At 45.9% G+C, this 24,964-nt stretch overlaps 1 protein-coding gene and 1 long non-coding RNA gene across 2 annotated transcripts; one reads left to right on the top strand and one right to left on the bottom strand.

The window, feature by feature from the left end:
• Positions 1–1,103: 1,103 nt before the first annotated feature.
• LOC116553980 lies at positions 1,104–12,138 on the top strand. The gene is made up of 3 exons (XR_004269992.1): positions 1,104–1,115; positions 1,690–1,694; positions 12,037–12,138. It is a non-coding gene; the product is annotated as an uncharacterized LOC116553980 (long non-coding RNA).
• Positions 8,611–24,964, bottom strand: LOC116553979 (inactive pancreatic lipase-related protein 1). The gene is made up of 13 exons (XM_032281758.1): positions 24,930–24,964; positions 24,747–24,795; positions 24,256–24,410; positions 23,638–23,763; positions 21,572–21,706; positions 20,076–20,184; positions 18,467–18,586; positions 18,249–18,368; positions 15,958–16,076; positions 14,921–15,050; positions 13,881–13,989; positions 12,334–12,501; positions 8,611–8,732 (listed from the first exon to the last, which is right to left on the bottom strand). The coding sequence occupies exons 2-13, from the start codon at positions 24,793–24,795 to the stop codon at positions 8,669–8,671; spliced, it is 1,404 nt and encodes a 467-aa protein (XP_032137649.1). The 5' UTR covers positions 24,930–24,964; the 3' UTR covers positions 8,611–8,668.

The following is a 24,964-nucleotide window of genomic DNA, read 5'->3' as shown; positions in this document are numbered from 1 at the left end:
AAGAAGAAAAGAAAAGTCAAGGTTTCTGGAATCTGTAGTGATGATGAAGCCTGAATGGGCTCACCTATGCCTCAGTGAATCCAAAGCCTGTTGTCACCTCTCACTGCCCCTGGAGGTGTTCAGCAGCTGAGAGAGGAGGTCAGGTCTACGGCCAGACACTGATGTGCATAAGTGACCCCACTGAGGAGCCTGGATTGACAACATCAGGCTGAATGAGGCCCTAGGCCCATGGCATGGGACCAGTGGCTGCCAGTAGCTTTTGGGAAAACATCTAAACTCCTTACCGTGGCCTTCCTTCCTGACCTTACCTGTGTGTCTTTCTTGCTCACTGAACTCCAACTGTTCTCTTGAAAGTGCCCATCTCAGGGTCTTAACACATTCTATTTCCTCTTCCTGACACTATCCCCTTTCCCTGTCTGAATCAAAGTCATCCCTCAGGGTTCAGCTTACAAAGAAGCCTTTTTCAAACCTCAAGTGGAAACCCAAACTTCCTTAACATCTCTTGTCATGTTCCTTATCTTTGCTTTCATAGGGAGTATGTCAATTGATAATGACATTTCCATAATTTGTTTAAGCCTTGTCTTGACAAAAGGGTCAAGGTCTGTGTAGTCATTACTGTGTTGTAAAAGCCTAGCACATCATCTGCCACGTAGCAGGTAATCAAAAAATACTTGCCAGATGTGAACATGGGGAATTAACAGTTAATGGCTTATTTTAGCCAGATATGGTGGTGTGTGCCTGTAGTCCCAGCTACTCAGGAGGCTAAGGAGGCAGGAGGATCACTTGAACCCAAGAGTTAAGTCCAGCCTGGGCAACGGAGACCCTGTCTCAAAAGTTAATGATTCATTAGTTCATTAGGTTGGTGATGAGCTGATCCTATTTGTATCCCCAGATGTAGTCTCCCTTCTTCTTCCTCTCTGCTCTGTGCCCTGAGGCTGCCTTTATGGGCCTTATCCCTGGGCTACTTGGCTCTTGGCCTTCTGATTGGGTTCAGCCAATGGTAGATATCAGCAGATGGGACGGTGGGAGGAGGAAGAGGTTGGAGTATTTATTCCCTGGGCTCTGAGAGGTGCAGTTGGGCACTGGACTCCCCCTGAGAGAGAATGATTACAGTTGTTCAGAGGCCTGTGGTCCATTTTAGGGGATTAGCTAGGTACCTTCCTTTTCTGACTTTATATTCCTAACAAGGATTTCTGTCTTTCTTAGGAGAGGGTTTTGGATTGTGTAGTTCTTTGATTTTGGTTTTGTCACCCATGCAGTAGCCAACCCATTCTGTGGCTTGCTGGTAGCCTTTGGTGAGGTTTAGCTAAGGCACTTTCAGATAACCTGTGGGTCCCATCATCATCCTCACCTGGCTCCAGCCACAAATAGTCAAAAAAAACTCACTGTGGCCAGTGGCATATCATCTGGTCAACATCCACCCCAGAGAGCAGAGCTAGAAAAAAAGAGGAGGTTACAGTTCCTTTAGGCAAGAAGCAATTATTGTTATTTCCCGGTCTGTTTTATTCAGACTCTGTTCTGAGTGCCAAGTCAGATCACAGCCACCCCTGCCCTGGAAGGACTCACTGAGGCAGATTTGCTCAGTGTAAGGAAAAACTTTCCAGAACTTAGACTCGTTGGAAAATAGAATGGAGTTTTGTTGGTGGGGAATGAGCTCTCTGCCCCACTTAAATGACAGTACAACCTGAGTAGAGGTCAGGAGAAGTCAAGCAGCAGGTAAGGGTGTATGTAGGTGATCTTCTTCCGAGGTTGTGTTCAAATCTGGGACCCCACAAGAAATTTTGGAAACTGCAACCTAGAGAAAGGATGTTGCCTTTCTATTCAAGCAACAGTCACCCTGAAGGAGCACCTCATTTAAACCCCCTTTCTAAAGGGGATAAGAAATCACACAGGACGTAATGATGTCCAAGGTAATGAGGAATAAACTGAACAAACACATCTGGGGGATATAGTCCCAAGGGCAGGTGATAAGGGCCACGGGAGAGCTGAGAATGGGAAAGGAGTCAGGTGGTGGTGGTTTAGAAGCTGTCCTCAGATAAATGGCAGTGATCAAATCCAACCCCTTAGAACTGTAAAACATTAAAAAAAAAATAGAGAGTCTTATTTAATTCCCATTTTACAGCTGAGACAACAGAGGCCCAGAAAGGTTAAAGGGCTTAGAGTGAGGGTGAATGGAAGAGTAGTGACTTGACCTCTGGGCTTCCCCTCCTACTGTGGTGCTATTGTCTCCCTCCTGCAGGTCAGTTTGTGGGTCTGTGAAATAGATAAAATCTAAGCTCATCAAGGAACATTGTCCTGGCACCAAGCTGCTCTCCAGAGGGGGCTGGGTACCCCTGCCGCAGTCACCAGTAGTTGAGGAGAGACACACTGAGTGCTCCTAAGCAGTCCCAAGCCTGCCTGGTCTCTTCCACAGGGTGGCTCAAGGCAGGGAGTTGGGCCCCCCAGGCCGCCACCAGCAGCACACACTCACTCCCACTTGCCTGCCCATGGCACCAAGAAGGCCCAAGCTGCCAGGTCTCTACTGTGGGAAGGAAGCCAAGGTCAGCACCTGTGGGAAGACTCATTTGCTGACCACATGTTTGGCAGGTGGGAGGTCAGGGTCTGAGTGAGCCCTGCCAGCCGGCACAGCAGCTGCCCAGGGAATGGGGGTGGTGTGGGTCCTCCTTTGGTTGTCCTTGAGGCCTATTGAAACCTATTAGTCCCTCCTCTTAACACTTTCTGTTTTTTTGAGACAGGCTCTCACCCCAATACCCAGGCTGGAATGCAGTGGTGCAATCTTGGCTTTCTGCAACCTCCACCTCCCAGGATCATGAGGTCCTCCCAGCTCAGCCTCTTGAGTAGCTGAGACTACAGGCATGTTCTACCACTCCCAGCTAATTTTTGTATTTTTTGTAGAGATGGAGTTTCACTATGTTGCCCAGGCTTGTCTTGAACTCCTGAGCTTAAGAGATCCTCCTGCCTCTGCCTCCTAAAGTGCTGGTGTCCGTAGGCATGAGCCATCATTCCCAGTCCTCCCCTTAACATGTTCTGTATCTGTCCCCTCCCTTCACTCCTCCTGCCCTTCTCCTGGGGTTAGCATCACCTCTCTCTGGGCCACTGCGTCTCCCTCCACATCAGTCTCCCCCATTTCCTAAAGTCCTTCTCAGATTTAATCCTGTGGGTGGTTCCTCACTGCCTTCAGGTGCATTATTCACGTGTTGGTTTACTCTTCACATTCATTTTTACGTTGCTACAATGTGCTAGAGCTCTTCCAGCCTTGAGGGTACAATAGTGAGCAAAATACCCTCCTTCCCTGCTTCATGGACTGATGATCCCATGGGGCACAGGCAAGGGTTACCTACAAATGCCTACATAATTACAAATGATCAAAAGCACTAAGACAAAAAAGCAGGTGAGGAAGGCTATCATGTAATTTGGGCTGTATTTAAAGAGAATAACACCGTGGAGAGGATTAAGAATTTAGGTGGAATCCAAGCACCAAAGCTGGATATGCAAGGGTGGTATTTTAGTCCATTTGTGCTGCTATAATATAATACCCGAGACTAGGCCATTTATAAAGAACAGAAATTTATTTCTCACGGTTCTAAAGGCTGGAAAGTCCAAGATCATGCACCAGCAGATTCAGTGTCGGAGCTGGGATGTTCTCAGCTTCCAAAATGGTACCGTCTTGCTGTGTTCTCATATGGTAAAAGGGGACAACAAAGGATGAATGCATAGCAGATGAGACAGAAGGGCCAGGCAGCTCTGTGGAGCCTCTTTTACAAGGACATTCACAAAGGTGGAGCCTTCATGATTTAATCATTTCCCGAAAGGCCCTACCTCTTAATACTACCACATTGGGGATTAAGTTTTGACATGACTTTTGGAGGGACACAAACATTTAAACTATAGCAGATGGACACTGATATGGGTTGAATATGGGCCCCACAAAAAGATATGTTAGAATCCTAACCCTTAGTCCTTCAGAACATGACCTTATTTGGAGAGAGGGTGTTTACAGAGGTAATAAAGTTAAAATGGGGTCATTAGGGTAGGCCCTAGTTCAATATGATTAATATTCTTATATAAAGGGGAAATTTGAACACAGAGACTCACACAGAGAGACACACACATCCTGTGAACGTGAAGGCAGAGATTGCCAGTGAATGACAAGCAAGCCGCCAGAAGCTATGGGAGAGGCCTAGAACAGATTCTCTCCCTCATATAACTCAGAAGGAACCAACCTGCTGACACCTTCATCTTGAACTTTCAGCCTCCAGAACTGGGGGGCGACAATACATTTCTGTTATTCAAGCCCCTCAGCTTGTGGTTCTTTGTTATGGCAGCCCCAGCAAACTAACAGCTCCCATATGAACTCTGCCCTACCTAATTTCTGCCAACACCCTTGATGCCTTCCCAGCTGATACTTGCCTACATAGAAGGACACAACAGTCAACACTCACAGTTTTGGAAAGAGCCTGCTTTCTTTTCTTCTGAGCTTTTGCACCTGGGGTTTCCCGTTTGAGGAACGTTGTTGCATCCCCACCCTGACTCCTGGGTTTCCCATCTTAATTTCTCCTCCATTGCCTGGGGCTCCTTTTCAGCACGTTTCCTCCTTCATTTCAGGTAACAGATCAAACTCTCTCTGCTTGCAAAGCCTGTTACTTGGACGTTTCTTCCACAGTTTCAGTTCCAGATCATACTCTCCAAGATTTTTCAGATGGCAGTAAATATGTGAATTCTATTTTTTCTAAAAATCTCTCAGGGGCCAGGCTCAGTGGCTCATACCTGTAATCCTGGCACTTTGGGAGGCTGAGGTGGGTAGATCACCTGAGGTCAGGAGTTCATGACCAGCCTGACCAACATGGTAAAACTCCATCTCTATTAAAAATACAAAAATTGGGGCCGGGCACAGTGGCTCACGCCTGTAATCCCAGCACTTTGGGAGGCTGAGGCGGATGGATCACGAGGTCAAGAGATCGAGACCATCCTGGTCAACATGGTGAAACCCCGTCTCTACTAAAACTACAAAAAATTAGCTGGGCATGGTGGCGCGTGCCTGTAATTCCAGCTACTCAGGAGGCTGAGGCAGGAGAATTGCCTGAACCAAGGAGGCAGAGGTTGCGGTGAGCCGAGATTGCGCCATTGCACTCCAGCCTGGGTAACAAGAGCGAAACTCTGTCTCAAAAAAAAAAAAAAAAAAAATTAGCCGGACACGGTGGTGTGTGTCTGTAATCCCAGCTATTCGGGGGGCTGAGGCATGACAATTGCTTGAACCCAGGGGGCGGAGGTTGCAGTGAGCTGAGATCATGCCACTGTACTCTGGCCTGGGCAACAAGAGCAAAACTCCATCTCAAAAACAAACAAACAAAACAACAAACAGCAAAACTTTTATGACCCCCTGGAATATTCTTATTGACTTCATTCTATTAGGCATCAGCTCAGGAAACAAAAGTTCTACTGTGAATTATCCCAACAAAAAGATTTATTTCTAGAACTGATAAAAATATATCATCATCAAAATGGAAACACATGAGAACTTCTCAGAGACAGTCTGCCCAGGAGCCCTGGGAGTTAAATACTCCTGTATCAGGGCAGACTGTCACCTACCTGCACATGGGAATCACCTGTGGGCTTTTAAAAGAGGCCTGTGGCTTATGATTAGTCTTTAATTGGTTGGGGTGGAGCCTGGGATTTCTCTGTTTTTTCTTTTCTTTTTTTAAAGTTCTCAGGTGATTCTGGTTTGCATCCAGGATGGAGAACACTTGGCATTTCTTGATAGTGTTTCGGCTTCGTGCAGCTTGGGGTTGTATGCAGGGCGTGGACTGGGTGGCATAGAGCCAACCTTAACAAGCATTGCTACCTAGCAGGTCCAGGGACACCAAAGCTCTGCATGACTACAGCCTTCTGGTAAATTTGGGGTGTTTGGCTGGACTGTGACTATACTCCTTAGATGGCCTTGCTCACCTTATAGCATACTGACTTAAGGCTAGAGCCTTACATTCCCATGGTACTGCTAATTCTGTTAGAATCCAAGCTTGTACAACAAACTTTCTTAAAACATTATGAGATTTTTTTTTTTTGCAAATTTTTTTTAAGCTCATCAGCTATCATTAGTGTTAGTGTATTTTATGTGTGGCCCAAGACAATCCTTTGTCTTCCAATGTGGGAAGCCAAATGATTGGACACCCCTGTATGTTAGACCCTTAAGGCAATATGAGAAGACAGCTGTGGTCCAGAGAGGGGGAAAACCCTTGTCCAGGGTCACCTGGCTTGACTGGAATCCTGAGTGCTAGCTCAGTGCTTCCAACCAGACTGGATGTCCATCTGAGCTTTATGTTAATAAAGTCAATGTTAATATGGCATATTTCCATTGCCCCAAAGACAATATCCATATGCATTCCAAACAATGCACCACTTTTGTTACTTAAAAAAAAAAATCAAAAATCTAATCAAGCTGCCCTCATGCAGCCCCTTAAATCTAGAAACCTAATCAGATTTGGCCAGGGCCATAAAGACAGGGCAGGCCTACCCCAGAGAGCCCTGGACTCCACCTCTCCCCAAGTCAGGGTGTTAGGGCTGTGGATCTGTGGGGCTTAGCCTGGACTCTTCAGCGGTGTCAGAAAGTGGATTGTAGACACCCACACTGATCAGTAGTCAAAGTTCACATTGGTGATCTTGGAACCTGTTCCTCTTTGCCTTCCTGGGAATTTTCTCCAGCTACATAACTGATAAAAGGACACAGGTTCCAGGAAGGGAATGTAGGGGGATTGAGTAGGGGCCTGGCCCTGCTCCACCTTGGGTTTCCATCTGCTGCCTCCCCTGCCCGTGGAGATCCAACCATCTCTGCCCCTGCAACTAGGATCCAGGTCATCACAGGTCTCAGAGCAGTGCCTCGGCTGAGTGCTTATGGGTGTGGCCAACAGCCTTGGGAGCCTCCCCAGCTGGCTTCTTCTTTCCAGAGCTATGCCCTCTTCTCAGTTTCCTTCCTATTTTAAAATTGTTTTTCCTAAGTCATCACCCATATCTGTTACTCTGGGAAGCATAGTGAGACAGATTGTCCTTGATCAGGGAGCGGGGTTCTCACCCATGGCCAACCAGCCACACCCCCTCCCTTATACCCTCGTTCCAATCACTACTCTCAGATGGTCCTTATCACCTCTGGGTATTGGCAAGGGCCACCTCCTCCTAGCTGGCCTTCTAGCCTGCAGTCTTGGTAGGACATCTTCCTTCAAACCTGGGCCTAGAACCACCCTTTCTGTGGAGACTTCTCATCTTGCTTCTTCCCTCTTTTGGAATTCCCTGGCCTGGGACCTACCTTGCTTTCTGTGCCTAGCAGACAGCATCATAATGCTTTTTCAGGGGCAGCCTCCCTAACACCAAGTGCTGCCTGAGGGCAGTATGTCTTCTGCCTTCTTCTCCCCCAGTGCCTGGCACAGGAGTGGACACAGAGCTGGTGTTTGACAAGTGTTTCGCAAATCTACGTTCCATTGATTGAGTTTTCGAGGTCTTTGCCAAGAGGGTGCAGCTGTGCCTGGGGCTCACTCGGATGCTGCTGAAACTGACGAGAACCAGAGGGTCGGTTGTCTCCCTCTTGGTGCCACCACCCAAGGGCTGGGTGTCCCTGGCCACTACCATCTTTATCGCCCTCATCGTCACTGAGATTTACCGAACACTTGCCCTGTACCCTGTCCTGTGAGGCCTCTTGGTAAGGTCGCTCTTTTGATCCTCGCCACAACCCTGCTTTGGAGGGACAATTGAGGCCCACTCGCATTCAAGTCTTAAGTTCAATGATAGCTTGACGTGGGCACGCTGGTTAGAAACAGAAGTTGGCACTGGGACTGCCGGGGTGGGATGGGGCCTGGTGGACCAGGGGGAGACCCCTCTGCGGGAGTGGTGACCCAGGACACTGCAGGGGCAGAAAGGCCACCTGGAATAATGCCCGCTCCTCCCAGGTCTGTGTGGGTTGGGCCCATGGGGATGCCAGGTTGGCTGGGGGCTCCTCGGGGTCCCAGCCAATTGGCTAACGAAAAAGCCCGTTTCATCAGGGCCCGCCCTGGGCCCCACCTCTGTGTCGCTTTGAGCTCGGTGGAGAGGCCGCCTTGGCCCAGGGGAGCAGACAGAAGCCCGGGAGCGCCCTGCACCTGTGCCCGCCTCTGGGCACCTCCCAGAGCCAGGGCTACAAAGGGGTCCCGTCACTCCCAAATCTGCGTCCTCAGAAAGTCTCGTCTTTCCGGGCCTGCCGCGATTCCTCGGGGTGGTCACAATGAGTCAGGGAGAGTCGGTGAAAGAGGGGTCCGGAACCAGGCCCTCCGGCCTGACGGGGACACCGGGTCACTCTGTGAGTTTGAACAGCTACCTGCCCCTCTGAGTCTCAGTTTCCTCCCTATGAAATGAGGGGCAGGGCTAAAGGCTGGCCCCACCTCCGTGCCGAGGCTCCCGAGTTCAGTCCTTCGCCACCAACTCAGGCACCGAGAAGGCAGTGGGCCTAGGCCAAGGATAGTGGAAAGCGTGTGACCCCGAGTCAATGGGGAGAAACCCAGGTATGGGGACGTGCTCGGGACATTTGCAAACGTTCCATTCCCAAATAAGCCCCTGAAAGCGGCCGCCGCAGGAGATAGACTCCGAGCAGACAGATGCACCAGTGAGTTTTATTGGTGTGAACGCAGCAGCCACGTTGCCTCGGAGCCTAGCAAGGCGTGAGGGTGAGCAGCGTGTCTTCCCGCACTGTGTCTTCGCTACAGAAATTGTGCCTGGGGACAAAAGGAAACTTTGTAAGCGTTTGGGCCACCTTAGAAAAAGGAGGGTGATTTTTCTTTCTTAAGGGGTTAACCCCAGGTCACAGCAGATGAGTGATTCAGGAGGAAGTGGGGGGAGGGGGACACTAGGGCTGGAGCTGCAATCAGCGCTTGCAAAACTTGCCTCCTGGAGGCTCTAGGACAATGTCTGCTGTGGGTCTGGAGTGTCACACAGGATGGTGGCCTCTGAAGGCAGGGCCTCTCACCCTCTTGTCCCCACAGGCACGTGGCGGCCTCCATAGGCTCAGCAGCTGGAAGGGGACAGCGGCCACCACGCCCTGAGCACTTCTCATCTGCAGCCAATTCTGCTGCATAATTCACTTGTACAAACTTCATCCTCACCACACATGTGCGAGGGTGTCTGATTATTAGTCCTACATTACAGGAGAGGAAACTGAGGCACAGAGAGCTCCCCATTAATCAGCAGAATAACAAAGATGCAAATACAGGTCCATCTGATGCCAGAGTCCGTATTTTCCATGGTAGGATCACATTTCAAACCTTCCTTCACCTTGTCGTCCAGCTCTGGAGTGGAGGGACCAGGCGTTCCTCCCTGGAGTTCCCCATGACCTTGCCCTTCCATGTTTGAGTGCTTTGGGGCTAGTTATCTGAGGACTCTGAGCAATGAAGTAATAACTGGGAAGCTAAGGCAAATCAAGATTTTGGTCCAAGCTCTTTTTGGAATCCTCTCATATTTTTTAGTATCCTCGTTGGGGTTTTAATTCCTATTAAACAACCTGCCCACTAGGATTCCCTCCAATGACACAGCATCAAAAAAGAAAGGCAAGGCCTGGTGTGGTGGCTCACACCTGTAATCCCAGCAATTTGGGAGGCTGAGGCAGGTGGATCACTTGGAGGCCAGGAGTTTGAGACCATCATGGCCAACACGGTGAGACACTGTCTCTACTAAAAATACAAAAATTAGCCAGGCATGGTGACTCATACCTGTAATGCCAGCTACTCGGGAGGCTGAGGCCCAAAAATCTCTTGAACCCAGGAGATGGAGGTTGCAGTGAGTTGAGGCTGCATCACCACACTCCAGCCTGGGCAACAGAGTGAGACTCCATCTCAAAAAAAAAAAAAAAAAAATAGAGAAAGGCAACACTCTTCATTTGTAGAAGAGGGGTCCCTCCTCTGACTGTTGAGAATTCCATGACAAGAATGCAACATCCCATGACGGCAAATGTAAAAGGTCTTATAATAAACAAATACAAAAAAAATGCAGATGTAAGCGGTTATTATTATGGTTGTTCAAGAACCACGGACTTCTCTCAGGCCTCGCCACCTGTGAGCTCGGAAGCTTTGCCCCATTCCTCACTTGTCTTCCTTGGCCCCTTTCCACCTTCTCTTTCGTGTTTCATTTATTCTTCCATGAAGCCTTAACCCGGCATTGGAGACCTCCAATCATATTCCCGGCACTTGTGCCCCGTCGCCCCTCACGCACCTGCACTGTTGCCCTGCCCCTGTGCCCTTCCTCCCTCCTCCTTCCTGCTTCATCTCAAGAGCTGCCCGTCCTTCCATCACAGCCTCCCTGGGCCTCTGCTTTCCTCCTTGGCCACTCTCCCTCTGAGCCTCTCCTGGGAGTTCTTTATTCCTTCATTTGACCTTTCCTGTGAACGATAAGTCTGATTTTTCTCAACAGCTAAACTGCAAGCCCCTTGAGTATAGGCTCTGTCATTACATTCCTTACTATTTGCGAGGCCGTATAATAGGTGCTTAGTAAAGTCGTTTGCAAGGGTACATTTACGATAGGTACTTAATAAAAAAAGAGAGGGGGACAGGGAGAAATAAGGAGGGGGAGGGCTGCCTTTCTCTTTGGATACTGTGCCATTGTAGGGAATCCTGGTTGGCAGGTTCCTTAGTGGGAAGTAGGAATTGAAACCCCAATGAGGTTACTAAAAAATATGAGGGGATTCTGAGAAAAGCTTGGACGAAAATCTTGATTTTCTTTAGCTTCCCAATTATTATTATTATTAAATGTTACCGGCCATTTTCCTAACAGGAAAATATTTGAGTAATTCAACTAATTCAATGTTTTTATTCCTCAAACTAGTTTAAGAGATTTGAAGCTGGTTTTGACTTTTCTCTGCTTAAAACATCTGATGTCTCATATCCAGATGCTCTTAAGAAAGAGCCTCTCTGGAGCAGACAGCTAGGGGAGCTGCACTCAGCCACTGGAAGGCAGGTGACAGCTGATGGGCTCAGGGCCTCAGGTGTAGCCTCAAGTACATTGTATTCTATTTGCAGAAAGTTCAGGAAGCCTCAGCCTTTCCTTAGAAAACCTGGAAGATGCCATGCCCTGGCTGATTTGGCCTCATATGTCTTACCTGTGAGCAAGTCATCTCCTGGGAACGCCTCTTATTTTTAAGATTCTAAAGATGCCACCACCTGGCATGTGTTTAACCACATAGTCCAGGATCCAGGCCATGGCATGCTTGCAAATGGAGCCTGGGGGAGCTGAATTTAAGAGGCTGAGTATCCTCCAATGGGGTCAGGGAGGAAAGGACTTGGCTGTACCTCCAGCCTGCACAGGGCTGCCCACCAGCCCAGTCCAGCCTCCTCAGCACTATACGCTAGCTTATAAGTCCTCCTGGTTCCACTGACCACCTGGTAGGGCCAGCCTCTTTATTCTCCTTGCCTCATGGGGATAGGGAGAACCTTGCTGGGTCATCCAGTTCAAGGAGACCCAGATGTGAGTCAGCCCCCATTCTACTCTGCTACCCCACCCTCCCCACCTGGGGAAGTGACAATCTCTGGAACCTGAACTCGGTGACTCCACCTAATTCCAAACTTCAAGAGCATCAGTGTCTGAGAGCCCAGGATCTCCTTCCCACAAAGCCACATGTTCTACTGGCCAGAGTTGGGGTCTGAGGTTTGAGAGGCAATTGTTCTGCCCTCTGAGGTCACCACTCCAACTTTCCTCCAGCTGTCCCTTTTCTCTACCCAGAGCCCTGTTCTTATTCAGGCCCAAAGCCAGGGAGATCACAGGTCAGGATCCCACAAGCATTGCAAACCTAGTGCTTTCTTGTCCTATATAAAATTTTATGTTTTCCTAAAACCAATTTATTTTTTGTTTTATTATCCTGAAATATGATTGGTCTTCTCCTCTTTCAAGTATAGCTATTCACTAGCCCACACTTACAAACTTGTACCCTTCAGAAAGGATTTCTTGTTCTCTTTCTTGTATTTCCTCATTTTACCTTGAAAGTACAGTCTTTTCTTCTGTATTCCCACAGGCAGCGCTGAAAACACCCAATAGGTGAATAATTTAACTCAAGACCTGAGAATCAATATTGTCAAAATTGACCTTATATAGCAAAATCTGGGCCTGTTTGGTATAGATTTTCTCGAATCTATATATTGCAATAAGGTGCATCCAACAGAAACATTTTATGCTCTTTGTCAGTTGCTTGTCTGTCTGGGGAGAAGATGCCACAGACGGGTAAATTTTTCTTGGGTTTTCTTGCTTCACCACACCTAACTTTCTAGGATGGGTTTTCATTGTAACATGAATCTCTATAAACATTTTTAGACACAAGCCAGCAAAGATACATACACTGTCTTCTCTTCTCCCTTTTGCACAGTGATCTTGGCAGCGCCCACTTTGGGGAATGTTGGATTGATCACATTGTTATTCCAAAGAAACTTGACTTTCTCAATTTTTCCAACATCCAGCTTTGCATCAAACTCGTGGGAATGGGTCGAGCCTGGTTTGAGAATACCCCTTGAAATAGAGACACAGAAACATTCCTGTTCATGGAAATGAATTCTAATAACCATACAAGGTCAGGCTGCTGTTTTCTATTCTAGGTTAACAAGACTATTTTTCTGAATTAATTTCCAAATAAAGAATGGAGAAATGGAAAAGCCAGCTATATGTTAGCACCTCAAACTAGGATTTTTAAAACTCAAGTTAATTTCTCCTATAAGCTTTCTTATAGGAAAGGAATAGTGGGGGCGGAGGGAGGATTGGGAAGGGATAGCATTAGGAGAAATACCTAATGCAGATGACGGGGTGACGGCATGTGTATACCTATGTAACAAACTTGCATGATCTGCACATGTACCCAGAACTTAAAGTATAATTAAAAAAAAGAAAATAAAATAGAATTCCTACATATTATTTTATATTTTGGGGAAGAATTATTTGTAACAAATTAGCCCTATAATATGGCACAATAACCATGTGTTATTGTACTAATCAGACAAAAGGATGTCTGAAGTAATATTAAATTTATGTTTTAAAAAATCATCTATTAAGAGAGAAAGAGGCCAGGTGCGGTGGCTCATGTCTATAATCCCAACACTTTGGGAGGCCGAGGTGGGCAGGTTGCTTGAGGTCAGAAGTTGGAGACCAGCCTGGCCAACATGAGGAAGCCCCATCTCTACTAAAAATACAAAAAAATCAACTGGGTGTGGTGGCACATGCCTGTAATCTCAGCTACTTGGGAGGCTGAGACACGAGAATCACTTGAACCTGGGAGGCAGAGGTTGCAGTGATTTGAGATTGTGCCACTGCACTCCAGCTTGGGTGATAGAGTGAGAATCTGTCTCAAAACAAACAAACAAACAAAAAATGCCTAGGTTTACAATAGTGAAAAGAAAAATGATTGGAAGTCTGCGATTAACTTTAGTACATAAAGTAATATAGACATGCGTTGCTTAACAATGGAGATATGTTCTGAGAAATGTGTCCTTAGGTGATTTCATCATTATGTGTGTGAACATTATAACATGTATTCACACAAACATAGACTGCACAGCCTACTACACACCTAGGCTGGATGGTACAGCCTATTGCTCCTAGGTTACAAACCTGTACTACATGGTATGTACTGAGTTCTGCAGACAATTGGAACACAATGGTAAGTATTTGTGAATCTAAACACCCGAACATACAAAAGGTACATAAAAATACGGTATTACAAACTTACAGGGCAACTGTTGTATATGCGGTCCGTCAATTAAAATGTTGTTATATGTTGTATGACTATAATTTAAAAACCATAGGCATATAAAGAGATGATAAGCATTCAAATTAAGTGTGTGGTTTGAAGGCCGTGGATATCATCAAATGAGATGTGGTGCTAAATAGGAAATTACCTGAAGACATCGTACTGGTGAGTGTTTCCCTTATCTCCAAACAAAGCAACTTTGATCTGACCAGTGGCTGTTTTTCCAGACAATGTGATGGAAACTCCATATCTCCAGCCTGCACAGGAGTTGGAAGAGTTCAATTTATTCACACACAAAATAGGTAGCCTACATCCCAGATTTGTCTCCTTCTCTTACACTGAGGCATCAAAGCACAAGAAATTCTTTTTTTAAAAAAAAATATTATTTGTTTTGAGATGGAGTCTTGCTCTGTCACCCAGGCTGGAGTGCAGTGGTGCAGTCCTGGCTCACTGCAACCACTGCCTCCCAGGTTCTAGCTATTCTTCTGCCTCAGCCTCCCTAGTAGCTGGGACTACAGGCATGCACCACCATGCCTGGCTAATTTTTGTATTTTTAGTAGAGACAGTGTTTCACCATGTTGGGCAGGCTGATCTCAAACTCCTGACCTTAAGTGATCTGCCTGCGTCAGCCTCCTAAAGTGCTGGGAACACAGGCATGAGCCATCATGCCCAGCCAAAGTATAAGAAATTCTATTTGTTAATCTAGAAATCAAACAAGACCTTAAGAAGAAGTATGTATTCAGCAGTATCGCCCTCCAGGACTGCACTGCCCAGTAAGGAGTTCACTAGCCTCATGTGGCTGCTTACATTTAAATCCAAATTAAATAAAATTAAAAATTTAGTTTTTCAAACTCATTAGCTGTGTTGTAAATGTTAAACTGCCACATGACACTAATGGCTACACAGAATATGCCCCTCATTGTAGAAAGTTCTGTTGGCCAGTTCTGTCCCAGAATGGCAGTACAGTGAGCTAAGGTGAAGAGAGAAGGAATGGGGGCTTGTCTCCACATTTGGGAAGGTAGCTCAGGAGTGCAGCCTGGCAAGCACCTCGAGGGTGAGGGTGTTTGTGTCCATTTCTAAGATAATCAAAATGTACCCACAAACATTTCAGGTTAAAAGCAAGCCCTTCATTTATAACAGAACCTATATGCTTTCTTCATATGGGCAGGTAGTCAAAAAGCAACTTACGAGTGAAATTGCTAGCTTCTCCTGTGTTCAAGAAGAATTTCTGCTGCTCTCCACTTGTCTTGCCAGCAAATTTATCAGCATAGTGACCCATCTGTGGGCACCCTTGATCTGGACAGGGGAAGCACTTGTCCTAATGAGAAGAGATGGATGAGACTGTAAGGAGAATTTGACTTTTTATGATTGATATATCTGAGGGAGCAGACACTCAATTTTCCTACGGCTTGAGTGTTCTCCTTTGTAACAGCAAGGGGGTTGGAGCAGATGATCTCTAAATTACCTTCATCTAGGTCAGGGTTCCCAACTCTTAGGCACAACATATTAGAATTATTTGAGGAGGTTTAAAAAATACTGATGCTCAGGAACTAGTTTAGATCAATTATACCTTCCGTGAGTGGTGAGGCAGTGAATGATAAGTAGCCAACTCTCTGGGACAATCAACCTGGACTGTAGTGCTTACCAATTTCAGTGGTGTAAATACTCTATGGCCAATTTCAGGCTACCAACATGATGTCTCTGAATGTGGGGTTGGGAAGGGGTACTCACACTGGCTCTTGTGAGCCAGAATAGGCAGGCTCTAGCCTGTCATTCTTCCATCTCTCCCCTTGTTGCCAGCCTGGCATGTAGGACCCCAGCATCCACCTTGCTTTTCTCTCTGGTGTGAATTATTCTCTATACATTCTTCTACTCTTGCTCTGACCTTGCCAGAAATGTGTATTCCTCTGTTTTCTAAAGTCTATCATTTTAAAGCCAGATTCAGAGGTTGCCTCTTGCAGGAAGCCTTTCTATATCATTGAATTGACTGCTCTTTCTCTCTGGTTTTCCAGTTTTCCTCTGCTACATGACTCATCTCATCTAAAATTTTAGCCACCTGCTTCTTAAGATTGTTTACTTTTTTTCCTCTTCCACTCCACAGGACCATGAACTCTGAGGAACAGTGCAAAACACGTGGTGAGAAGGCACTGCAAATCCCAAACACAGCAGGACAACAGTCCTGCAGTGGGATGATGCCCATTGCTCAAGGCAGGACAATAGCTTACAGCCTCAAAGAACTTGTAGGAAGCACAGGGGTATGCAGCAAACCCATCGGGGCTGAGGATGCTTTCCAAGTAATACTTGTAGCTTCTTAGATGATTGCAAGCCACAAAGTCCCGGGTTCCTGGGAAAACAAATAAGAAAATCTGAACAGGTGATTGGGGGTTTGGAACAGCTTCTCTGCCTCTCTCCCCAAGTGGGATGGTTCCAAAGTAGGACCATATTTTCCAAAACTTAAGATAAATCCCAAATTCAGCCACAATAATGACAATTAACATAGAGGGTGCTTTCCATGTACCGGGAAATGTTCTGATCACTTTATATGCCTTGCCTGTGTAGTCCTCACCCTTCTTAGGAGGTGAGTACCTTATCATCCCTATTTACATCCACACATTATCATCTCATCCTTATTTTACAGAAAGAACTACAGATCATAGCCTCAGATTTACAGTTTAGCTAATAGGTGGGAAAACTGGTAATTAAACCCACACCCATTTGGTCTTGAGCCCATCCCTCTAGCCTTTGTGCCATCTTATGTCCCAGGCACCATGCTGGAGGTCCTCAAAGACAAGACCAGATGTGACATGACCAAGCCAATGCAAGGACATTTTCATGCAGCAGTTACACAAATGAAAAGAAGGGCTGGGCTGGACGCGGTGGCTTATGCCTATAATCCCAGCACTTTGGGAGACCAAAGTGGGCGGATCACGAGGTCAGGAGGTTGAGACCATCCTGGCCATGGTGAAACTACATCTTTACTAAAATACCAAAAACAAACAAACAAACAAAAAAAACATTAGCCGGGCATAGTGGCACATGCCTGTAATCCCAGCTCTTCAGGAGGCTGAGGTAGGGAATCGCTTGAACCCAGGAGATGGTGGTTGCAGTGAGCTGAGATTGTGCCACTGCACTCCAGCCTAGTGACAGAGCAAGATTCCATCTCAAAAAAAAAAAAGGACTGCATAACTTTAGGTGGTTTTGTATGAGCACCACTCTCATGGTGTCTTGATTTTCTTTACAACCTTTCTTGGCTCCCTGCAACTCCTATCAAGTGACAAACGTCACATTATACCTTTGAGACCTGGCCTGAGCTTGCTGGGCCATTTCTGATGAAGAGTTTAGGTTGCCCTATGCACATAAACCCTCATAAGGCTGTGAAAGACAAACTGCATATCTGCATATGTCATCATTCTTTTTTTTTTTTTTTTTTTTAATGGAGCTTTGCTCTTGTTGCCCAGCCTGGGTGCAATGGCATGGTATCGGCTCACTGCAACCTCCGCCTCCCAGGTTCAAGTGATTCTCCTGCCTCAGCCTCCTGAGTAGCTGGGATTACAGGCACGTGCCACCATGCCTGGCTAATTTTTGTATTTTTAGTAGAGACGGGGTTTTACCATGTTGGTCAGGCTGGTCTCGAACTCTTGACCTCAAGTGATCTGCCCACCTTGGCCTCACAAAGTGCTGGGGTTACAGGTGTGAACCATTGCACCCGGCCTGTCCTCATTCTTAACATTTGCTTTGATGGCATCCATTTATGCCAAGCCATTTTGAAGAAATTCAATAAAAATCTTTACTTATTAAATTTGTTCAGACTACTAAGGGTATTTTCCTGTGTGGCACCACATGACAAGTCTGGATGAAAATGTCACCTGTCTATTGTCCTTTTGGCCTCATTAGATACAGAGTCCGAGCTGTATCTGCAGGATGCTCTTTCTTCCCTAGTGCGCTAACTCAACAATAAAGAATAACCACCTCTGATAGCAGTCTCCCATCTCACCTTCCTTGCCTGTGATTGCTGCTCATTCCAACTCAACATGGGTGAGCAATGGATCTCATTGTGCGACTAGGCTTGCTGTGGAAACCACTGGGAATATTTTCATTCTAGCTACTGAAGGGGAGCTGATTACATCATTTTGAGCCTTACCACTGACTCCCAAGAGAGAATTTGTAGCAAAAATCTCTCAGTTATAGTCAGGATGTTGCTCCTATGGTATTTCCTTTCTCTATTAGGTAACTACCAATTGATTGTTGGAGCCACAGCTTTAAGCAACAGTTTTATCATTCTTCGTTGCTTATACACAGCAGGACATCCATAGCAATGTTTTAAGGAAGCACAAAAGCAGTAAAGCTGAGATACAGCAAATAATATGCAGTTACATTTTTCTGAAATAATGCCCAGAAGAGGGAATTGTATATTGTTAAAGACAGTTTCATTTTTATTCTTAAGATTTGCTATAGAAAGGTATTGCTCACTCCAGGAAAGCACCGCCCTGCTCCCCTCGCCCCACCATGACGTTACCTGCCCAGATGCCATCGAGGTCCACGATCTGAGACAGGGCATTCTTCTTGCATCCTGGCATGTTCTCTCCTCCATTGGGGAAGAAGTCAAGATGACCCATTTGTTGGTTTGTTCCAAAACCTGAAATGTTCAGAACAGCAATGAGATTTTTGTCATGCAGGACTCTCATGCTTAAACACAATTGCGTATGCTCACAGCTGGAGCATCATGAGTCTCACCCAAGAATGGGACCAGGGGAGCTGCATCCGTGTGAATCACATCAACAAAGTCAGCATCAGAAGGATCAAGTCGCACCTCTTCAGGAGTACCCTCAAAACTTGCTTCTACAGGATCCAACCCTAAAAGAGATGATCAGCACTGCAGAACACCAGACCTGACTGTAGGTGTCAGCAGCACCAAGGTGTACAGCTGCCCAGGCTATGCCCTGCCCAACTCAAGTGGTACCAATCCCTGGACTTGTGCAGTCCCATGGCCCTGGGTGCTGAATATGATAGAGTCTGAATCTGGCTTATTACAAAAGGGTTCCCAGTGGCATGGATGGAGGAGGGCAGATGAGCAAAGAAATTTAGATTTTGTTTAAGCAAGGATTTTTTTCCACACCAGAGTCTCCCATTCACTTGTATATCCTTCTTCTTCAACAGCCTCTTTCTCTCCCCAGGTTTGTAGAAAGAAAGGGGTGAAGCAATGTGGTATCATAGATAAGAACACAGGTTTTGGGTCTAGGTTGCCTGGCTCCAAATTCCTACTCAGCTGCTATTGGGGCAAGATGCATTACCTTAAGCAGGTCACTTTACCTTTTTGTGCTTCGGGTTGCTCATTTTATAAAATAGGGTGATAATGGCATCTATTTGATTTCGTTGTTATAGATTAAATGAGTTAATATGCATTTAGCACAATGCCTGGCATACAGTCATGGGTGTATATGTAAGATATTAATAATTATTATTTTTCACAGTATTTCCTTCTTAGCAGGGATCCTGGATTTGTTAATAGTTTTTGAAGGCTTGGTTAGAGCAGCTGATAAAATGGGAATGTGAATGTAGTTGCCAGCTGAACACAAAAGGGAGATTTTTTTTTATAAAGAGTTGCTTAAGCCAAACATCAGGAAAACCATGTCTGGATGTCGGTTCTCCCATTGACAAGTCGTGTGGCTTTGGGCAAGTTATTTGCATCCCTGAGTCTTTTTCTTTAGTTATGAGAATTTTATGAGAAAATATAAAGCATTTTGTGCAGTATTTGGGATAAGGAGGCACTGAATCTATGCTTACTATAATGATTATAATAGCATTATGATTATCATCATATTATGTAGATATACCTTGTTGTTATAATTCAAATGCTTTGATTGGGTTAAAAGAATGCTTTTGGTCATAATGGAGACTGAGGTTTCTTCTATTAGTAGAAGCAGTGGGAAACAATTTTTATGTTCTATTCTGCCTTTTATTTCAAAGAGAAGGGGGAAAGGAATGGCAATATATATCCTCCTGGATTATGTTTAGCTCGGGTTCATACTAGCCTCACTCTGCATTTTCCTGGGTGTCCAGTCCTGCTGAGCGACCAACACCACCAGAAAACTGGGACCTAGAGAGGCGGGGTTAGGATGGAGGTGGAAGAAGCAAAGGGGAACAAAATCACCCTTCCCTTGCCGTGAAGGTGGTGCATGAGCTTCTTGGGGGCTCCCTAAAATGTTCTGTGCAGGCTCCAAGCAGCTCTACCACAGCCAAGGGGGACAGTCTTCTTCAGGGGAGCTCTGAACTGGATTACATTCTTGTGACCTCATTGTGGGGTTTCTGGGGACAAACTGGGGTCCTGCCCCTGGGGCCTTACCTGTAATCCTGCTCAGGCCTGGAGTCCTGCTCCCTGCCTCTCCAGCCACATGGGCTCCCAGGCTGTGGCCGATGAGGTGAACATTGGAAGGTGGGTAGCTGTACTTTGTCTAGAGAGGGGAGATTGTATTTTCAGGACATTTTTGTGCTGTGGTTTTTTAAAAATGGCAACCTGATGGATATTACGCCTCTGCTGAAAACCTTCCATACTTCTTGTTGCCTTCAGGATCAAGCCCAAACTCATTTTGAAGGCCTCAGAGCTCCTAAATCCTCATCTATTTTTCTAGACTCTTCAGTCAAACCCTAGTTGAACATTCAGACCCTCAAATACATCAGAGTCTCTCATCTCTGGGCCGGGTTTGTTCTTCTATTCCTGTTGTTGTCTATCCCCCAAGCACTTGCCAGCTAACATTGACAGACTAGCCTTCAGCTCTCAACGTAGATGGGCCTTCCTTGGGAGCCCTCCTTAATCACTTTCCCTGCCCTGCCTGTGTGGATTAGCTGCCTTCCATGTGTTCCTGTAAAGCTCATACTCTCCCATCAGAACCCACCAGTAAATCACACTGTACTGGCATTGCAAGTCTTCACTGCAAGCTCCTTGAGGGCCTGGGACCTCATGTGTCTTCTTTACCTCCTCACACTCTCCTGACATTGTGCTCCAAAAATACTGGTGAACAAGGAAATCAAATAGAGCTCTGAGGTATTCGTACATGTTGAGCTCAGAGACATTCACCCAAAGGCACTTCCTTTATTGGTCAACCATACTTCTTGTACAAATACCATGAGTTTTGATATCTACAGGAGTGCAGAAGTTGGTTCTTTTGTTGGCCCTTTAACTATAAGACAGAAATGGCTGGTATAGACCCTTTAACTATAAGACAGAAATGGCAGGTCATTACCTGGAATAGAAAATAGTCACAAAGGATTAGCAGCTTAAAGAATTAAAGACTTAAAGAGTTAGCTAAAATGAAGTAGGGTAGGAAGAAACATCTACAATGATGGTGGCAGAAGGAATTCTCCAACATCAATGGCACCCACACCACCAGGCCAGCAGAGCTGGCACATGCCAATTGCACGTCTTGCCTGTGGGCTCCCTGTGGCTCTCTCTGGCAATGCTGTGTTTCACCCCACACAGAGCCCACCTGGTATTGTGGGTGAATTCTGAAGCTAGGTGGTCTGGATCAAAAGACAGCTCTTCTATTCACTTGCTTTATGATTTTGGGGGCAAACTAGTTAAACTTTCTGGTCCTCAGTTTCTTTATCTGTAAATTGAAGACGATTTTTAAAGAAAAAAGCTTTCTAAGTGTTAGCAATTCTTATTTTTGCTTCCACTGGCATGTCATTACAAAGGCAAATTTCAGAGTTGCAGAAGTAATATCTGGATAGAAATATCAATTCTTTCTATTTCTTTAATCCATAACTCTCAGCTGCATCTCTGCCAAACAGAGACCAGCAGGCCATGCTTTCCTCCTCACATAGGCCACCCAGCTGACTCACCGAAAGGATGTCAAGCATCTGGGCCACCTGGGCACCCACCACTCGCACGTTATTGGCGGCCTGTGTGTAGGTGGTTTGGGAGCCCTTCTTCCAGTCCACGCAGATGCAGTTCACCTCCTCCACCTCGAACAGGTTCTGGTGTTGGGGAGATAGCAAGTGTCATAATGGGAGCAGAGGAAACCTTATCCAGCCAGGGCTCAGAACTGGCTACTTCTCTCCTCTCCTAGCTAGGCCATGAGATACACTAGACTTTGTTAGGGAATGCTGTTGGGAATTAGGAGTTATCCTTCAGGGTGAATGCTATGAGAAAGGTAAATTGATTCCCTCTCCAGCTTGCAGATTAATTGAAAGCTGATCACTCTGTGGTTTCTTTCAACCAAATTCAATAAGGTTGGTTAGGAAGGGAAAAACAATTGCATCATGAAAAGAGTCCTATTTTGAAAAGGAAAAGCCTTAGGTGCGATCTCCAGTGGTCAGTGTCTAAATGACCTTGAGGATTTAACTGTGAGGAGTCCTTTCAGGCTCTTCACAATGCCCCAGCCTGCTGGGTATTTAATAAGCTGGAAAGTGGGAGAGAAGCTTTAGTATTTTCACAGTCAGGATGGCACAGTACTTCATGGAGGAGACACATGTAGATATTTGAAAAATAGAACTGCACTGATTTAAAGGAGATTGAAGAATTCTGGAAGGAAATGCCTTCTCGGATGTCAAAAGGGCTGATATATCTTTAGCATTCTGCCAGGCAGTACATAGGACCAGCTTGAATTTAAAATAATACTATAAATTTAAAATCCACTTGGAATCATTTCACCTACAGTATACAAATATGTGTGATCATGTGCACAGAGATACTAGGAGTTTTCTCCTCAGGACTTTTCCTCTTTTTCTTCTTCTTTCTTTTTTTTTTTGAGACAGAGTCTCACTCTGTCACCCGGGCTGGACCAGAGTGCTATGGTGCCATCTCGGCTCACTGCAACCTCTGCCTCCCAGGTTCAAGTGATTCTCCTGCCTCAGCCTCCCGAGTAGCTGGGACTATAGGCTCCCGCCACCACACATGACTAATTTTTGTGTTAGTAGACATGGGATTTCACTATATCGGTCAGGTTGGTTTCGAACTCCTGACCTCAGGTGATCCACCTGCCTCTGCCTCCCAAAGTGCTGGGATTACAGGCATGAGCGACTGCACCTGGCCAGGACTTTTATTTTCAAGCAATCCTGAGGAATCTTTCACAAGCCCTGAGAATCTGGGGTATAAAATGTATCAATAAGATGATTATTAATGACGGGACAGGAAAGGTGCCAAGAGTGAAATGCCTGGTAAACCAAGGCCAAATGTGGAGTGACTTTAATTTCCAGGGTTTGTAATTTTTCCTGTTGACGTTACCAATCAGTGTTATTAATGTACGTGTGGAAGCCAGGCTTCTGGGGTAAATTTCTAGGTGACAGAAAAATTGATTGAACTAGTCTCCACTTAAAGAGAAAGTATGATGGTATGTTGTGGCATATTGCACATGTGTGTGCATGTGTGTGTGCACGCCTATACGCAAGTTGTACACATTTCCATGTGTGCATGGAGGTCTGTATGTGTGCAAATGCGTGTATTCTTCTGTTGCTGTCCTTCTGACCTATATTACACGTAGGTGATACTTTCTCTTCTGTCATTGTAGTAACCCAGTCTTAGTTTCCTATGTCTTGATTAAATGGTCACTGTAACATATGTCAGCCTCTCAGGGATAGGGGATTGATTTGAACAAAAAAAATCCCTATAGTCTCTCATTTATGGAATACAAAGTATCTTCAGTAAAAATGGAAGCAGAAAAGATCTGCCCTTGGTTTAACCAGAAATTAGATAGTAGGAGTATTTTTCAAATAGTAAATGTTGTTGCTTCAGGGTGCAGATGTGGTGCAGAAACATGGAAAGGCATTTTAATTTCTGTGAAGAAAAACATTTTAATTGCATAAAGTTACCTAATATGTAAAACATTCTTGAGTGCATAAAGTGAGGTAGAGATGTTAGCAGGAAGTGGTGGCTGCAGCTGGCCTCAAGGATCAGAGCCAGCTCCTACCTTGCACATGTCTGTCAGCCAGCTCTCATCTCCTTTGTCTATGAAGCCGTGGATGATGAACCGGGTCTTTCTGTTCGTTTGAAAATTTGATGCCTCAATTGTTGATGGATCAGAGGGGAGGAGAATCTGTGACAAATGCAGAAGTGCTGCATGTTTTTGCAGCCCAGCCCCACAGGCCTGTCTTTCTTCTTCATTTCTGCCTGTCCCAATGCCTGTATCTTTCAAAGCTTAGCAAAAAGCTACTTCTTCCATGAAGCCCACCCTGATCTCTCTTTACCTGCCCCAACTCTACAGGTGAGTAATTACTGCTTCCACTGGGTCTGGATTGCGGTTTGAGGTCGTATCTTCCCTGTGGTTTTTGTTAGTTGGTAAGCTCTTTGCCCCAGACCAGAATCACACAGCAGCTAAAGGCTCTAGCAAATGTGAATCATTCATTCATTCAAGTCAATATTACTAAAGACCTGCTCTGTCTAGGCCTAGCCAGGTCTGGAAGACAGCTTGAGGGGTGGGGTGGGGCATGGTGGAGGAAGAGGGCACAGAGATATGGTATTCATGGTTTGCAGAATGGGCATAGCCCCTTGCCCAGTTACAGTGATGTTAAAATGACAGAGGTCTCACTTGAAAGGTGTTTGGGTTTTCGTTGGTGTACAGCAGGAAGCGGGTGCCGATCTTCTCAGGGCTCCAGGGCAGAATTTTCAGGGGCCTGATTGCTGTCCCAGCCCAGGGCTCGTTGTCAGAAAAGCACCCGAGGCCCTCATAGCAAATTTCTTTTCCTGCAGAGAAAGAATGAATTTGCTCAAGGATTTGCTCTCAAGGTGAGCTCTGGGGTGTCACTGCTGTCCGGGCCTGGTCACTCTTCTGTTCAGGGACAGTCTGAGTACAATGGATGCACCTATTTCAAACCCTCCCACTCTCTTCTTGACCCCAGTGCCCACCTACTGGCCTGGTATCAGTCCCGTTGAATCCCACAGGGACACCATTAGTGCCTTTGTTTAGGACTACCATCAAAACTGAAAAGTTCTAAGTCCCATTCCTAGCTCTTCTGATACATTTATTTGACTAATGTGATAATGGGCATTATCCTACTAGGTAGGTGTGGTGTTTCTTACCTTTGGCTGCTCCCAGCAGGAAAAGTGTGATTGTCCAGAAGATCAGCATCTACAATAAATTCAAACATAACTCAGTATCACCAGGCATTGCTGGAACAGTGAGCACCAACGCCCAGGACTTCAGCGCTGTTTGTCTCACCTGCATGTCACAGCAGGGGGAAATGAGGGGCAAAGGTGGCTTACCCTGTCTAATGTTCCAGGTGTTCCCTCCCACTGGA

This window comes from Sapajus apella, unplaced genomic scaffold (genome assembly GCF_009761245.1).
Source record: "Sapajus apella isolate SASKATOON/1434 unplaced genomic scaffold, GSC_monkey_1.0 scaffold13, whole genome shotgun sequence".
Classification (NCBI taxonomy): domain Eukaryota; kingdom Metazoa; phylum Chordata; class Mammalia; order Primates; family Cebidae; genus Sapajus; species Sapajus apella.
The sequence above is the reverse complement of the archived record's forward strand: the minus strand, read 5'-3'. Positions and strand labels throughout refer to the sequence as shown.

Excerpts from the sequence above, each read along its gene's own strand:
- LOC116553979 (XM_032281758.1), bottom strand. The coding sequence starts at position 24,795 with ATGCTGATCTTCTGGACAATCACACTTTTCCTGCTGGGAGCAGCCAAA. Across the intron at positions 18,587-20,075 it reads AGGCCTGAGCAGGATTACAG|GGTTGGATCCTGTAGAAGCA; the intron begins GTAAGGCCCCAG and ends CATCTCTTTTAG. Across the intron at positions 18,369-18,466 it reads TCCCCTGGTCCCATTCTTGG|GTTTTGGAACAAACCAACAA; the intron begins GTGAGACTCATG and ends TGAACATTTCAG.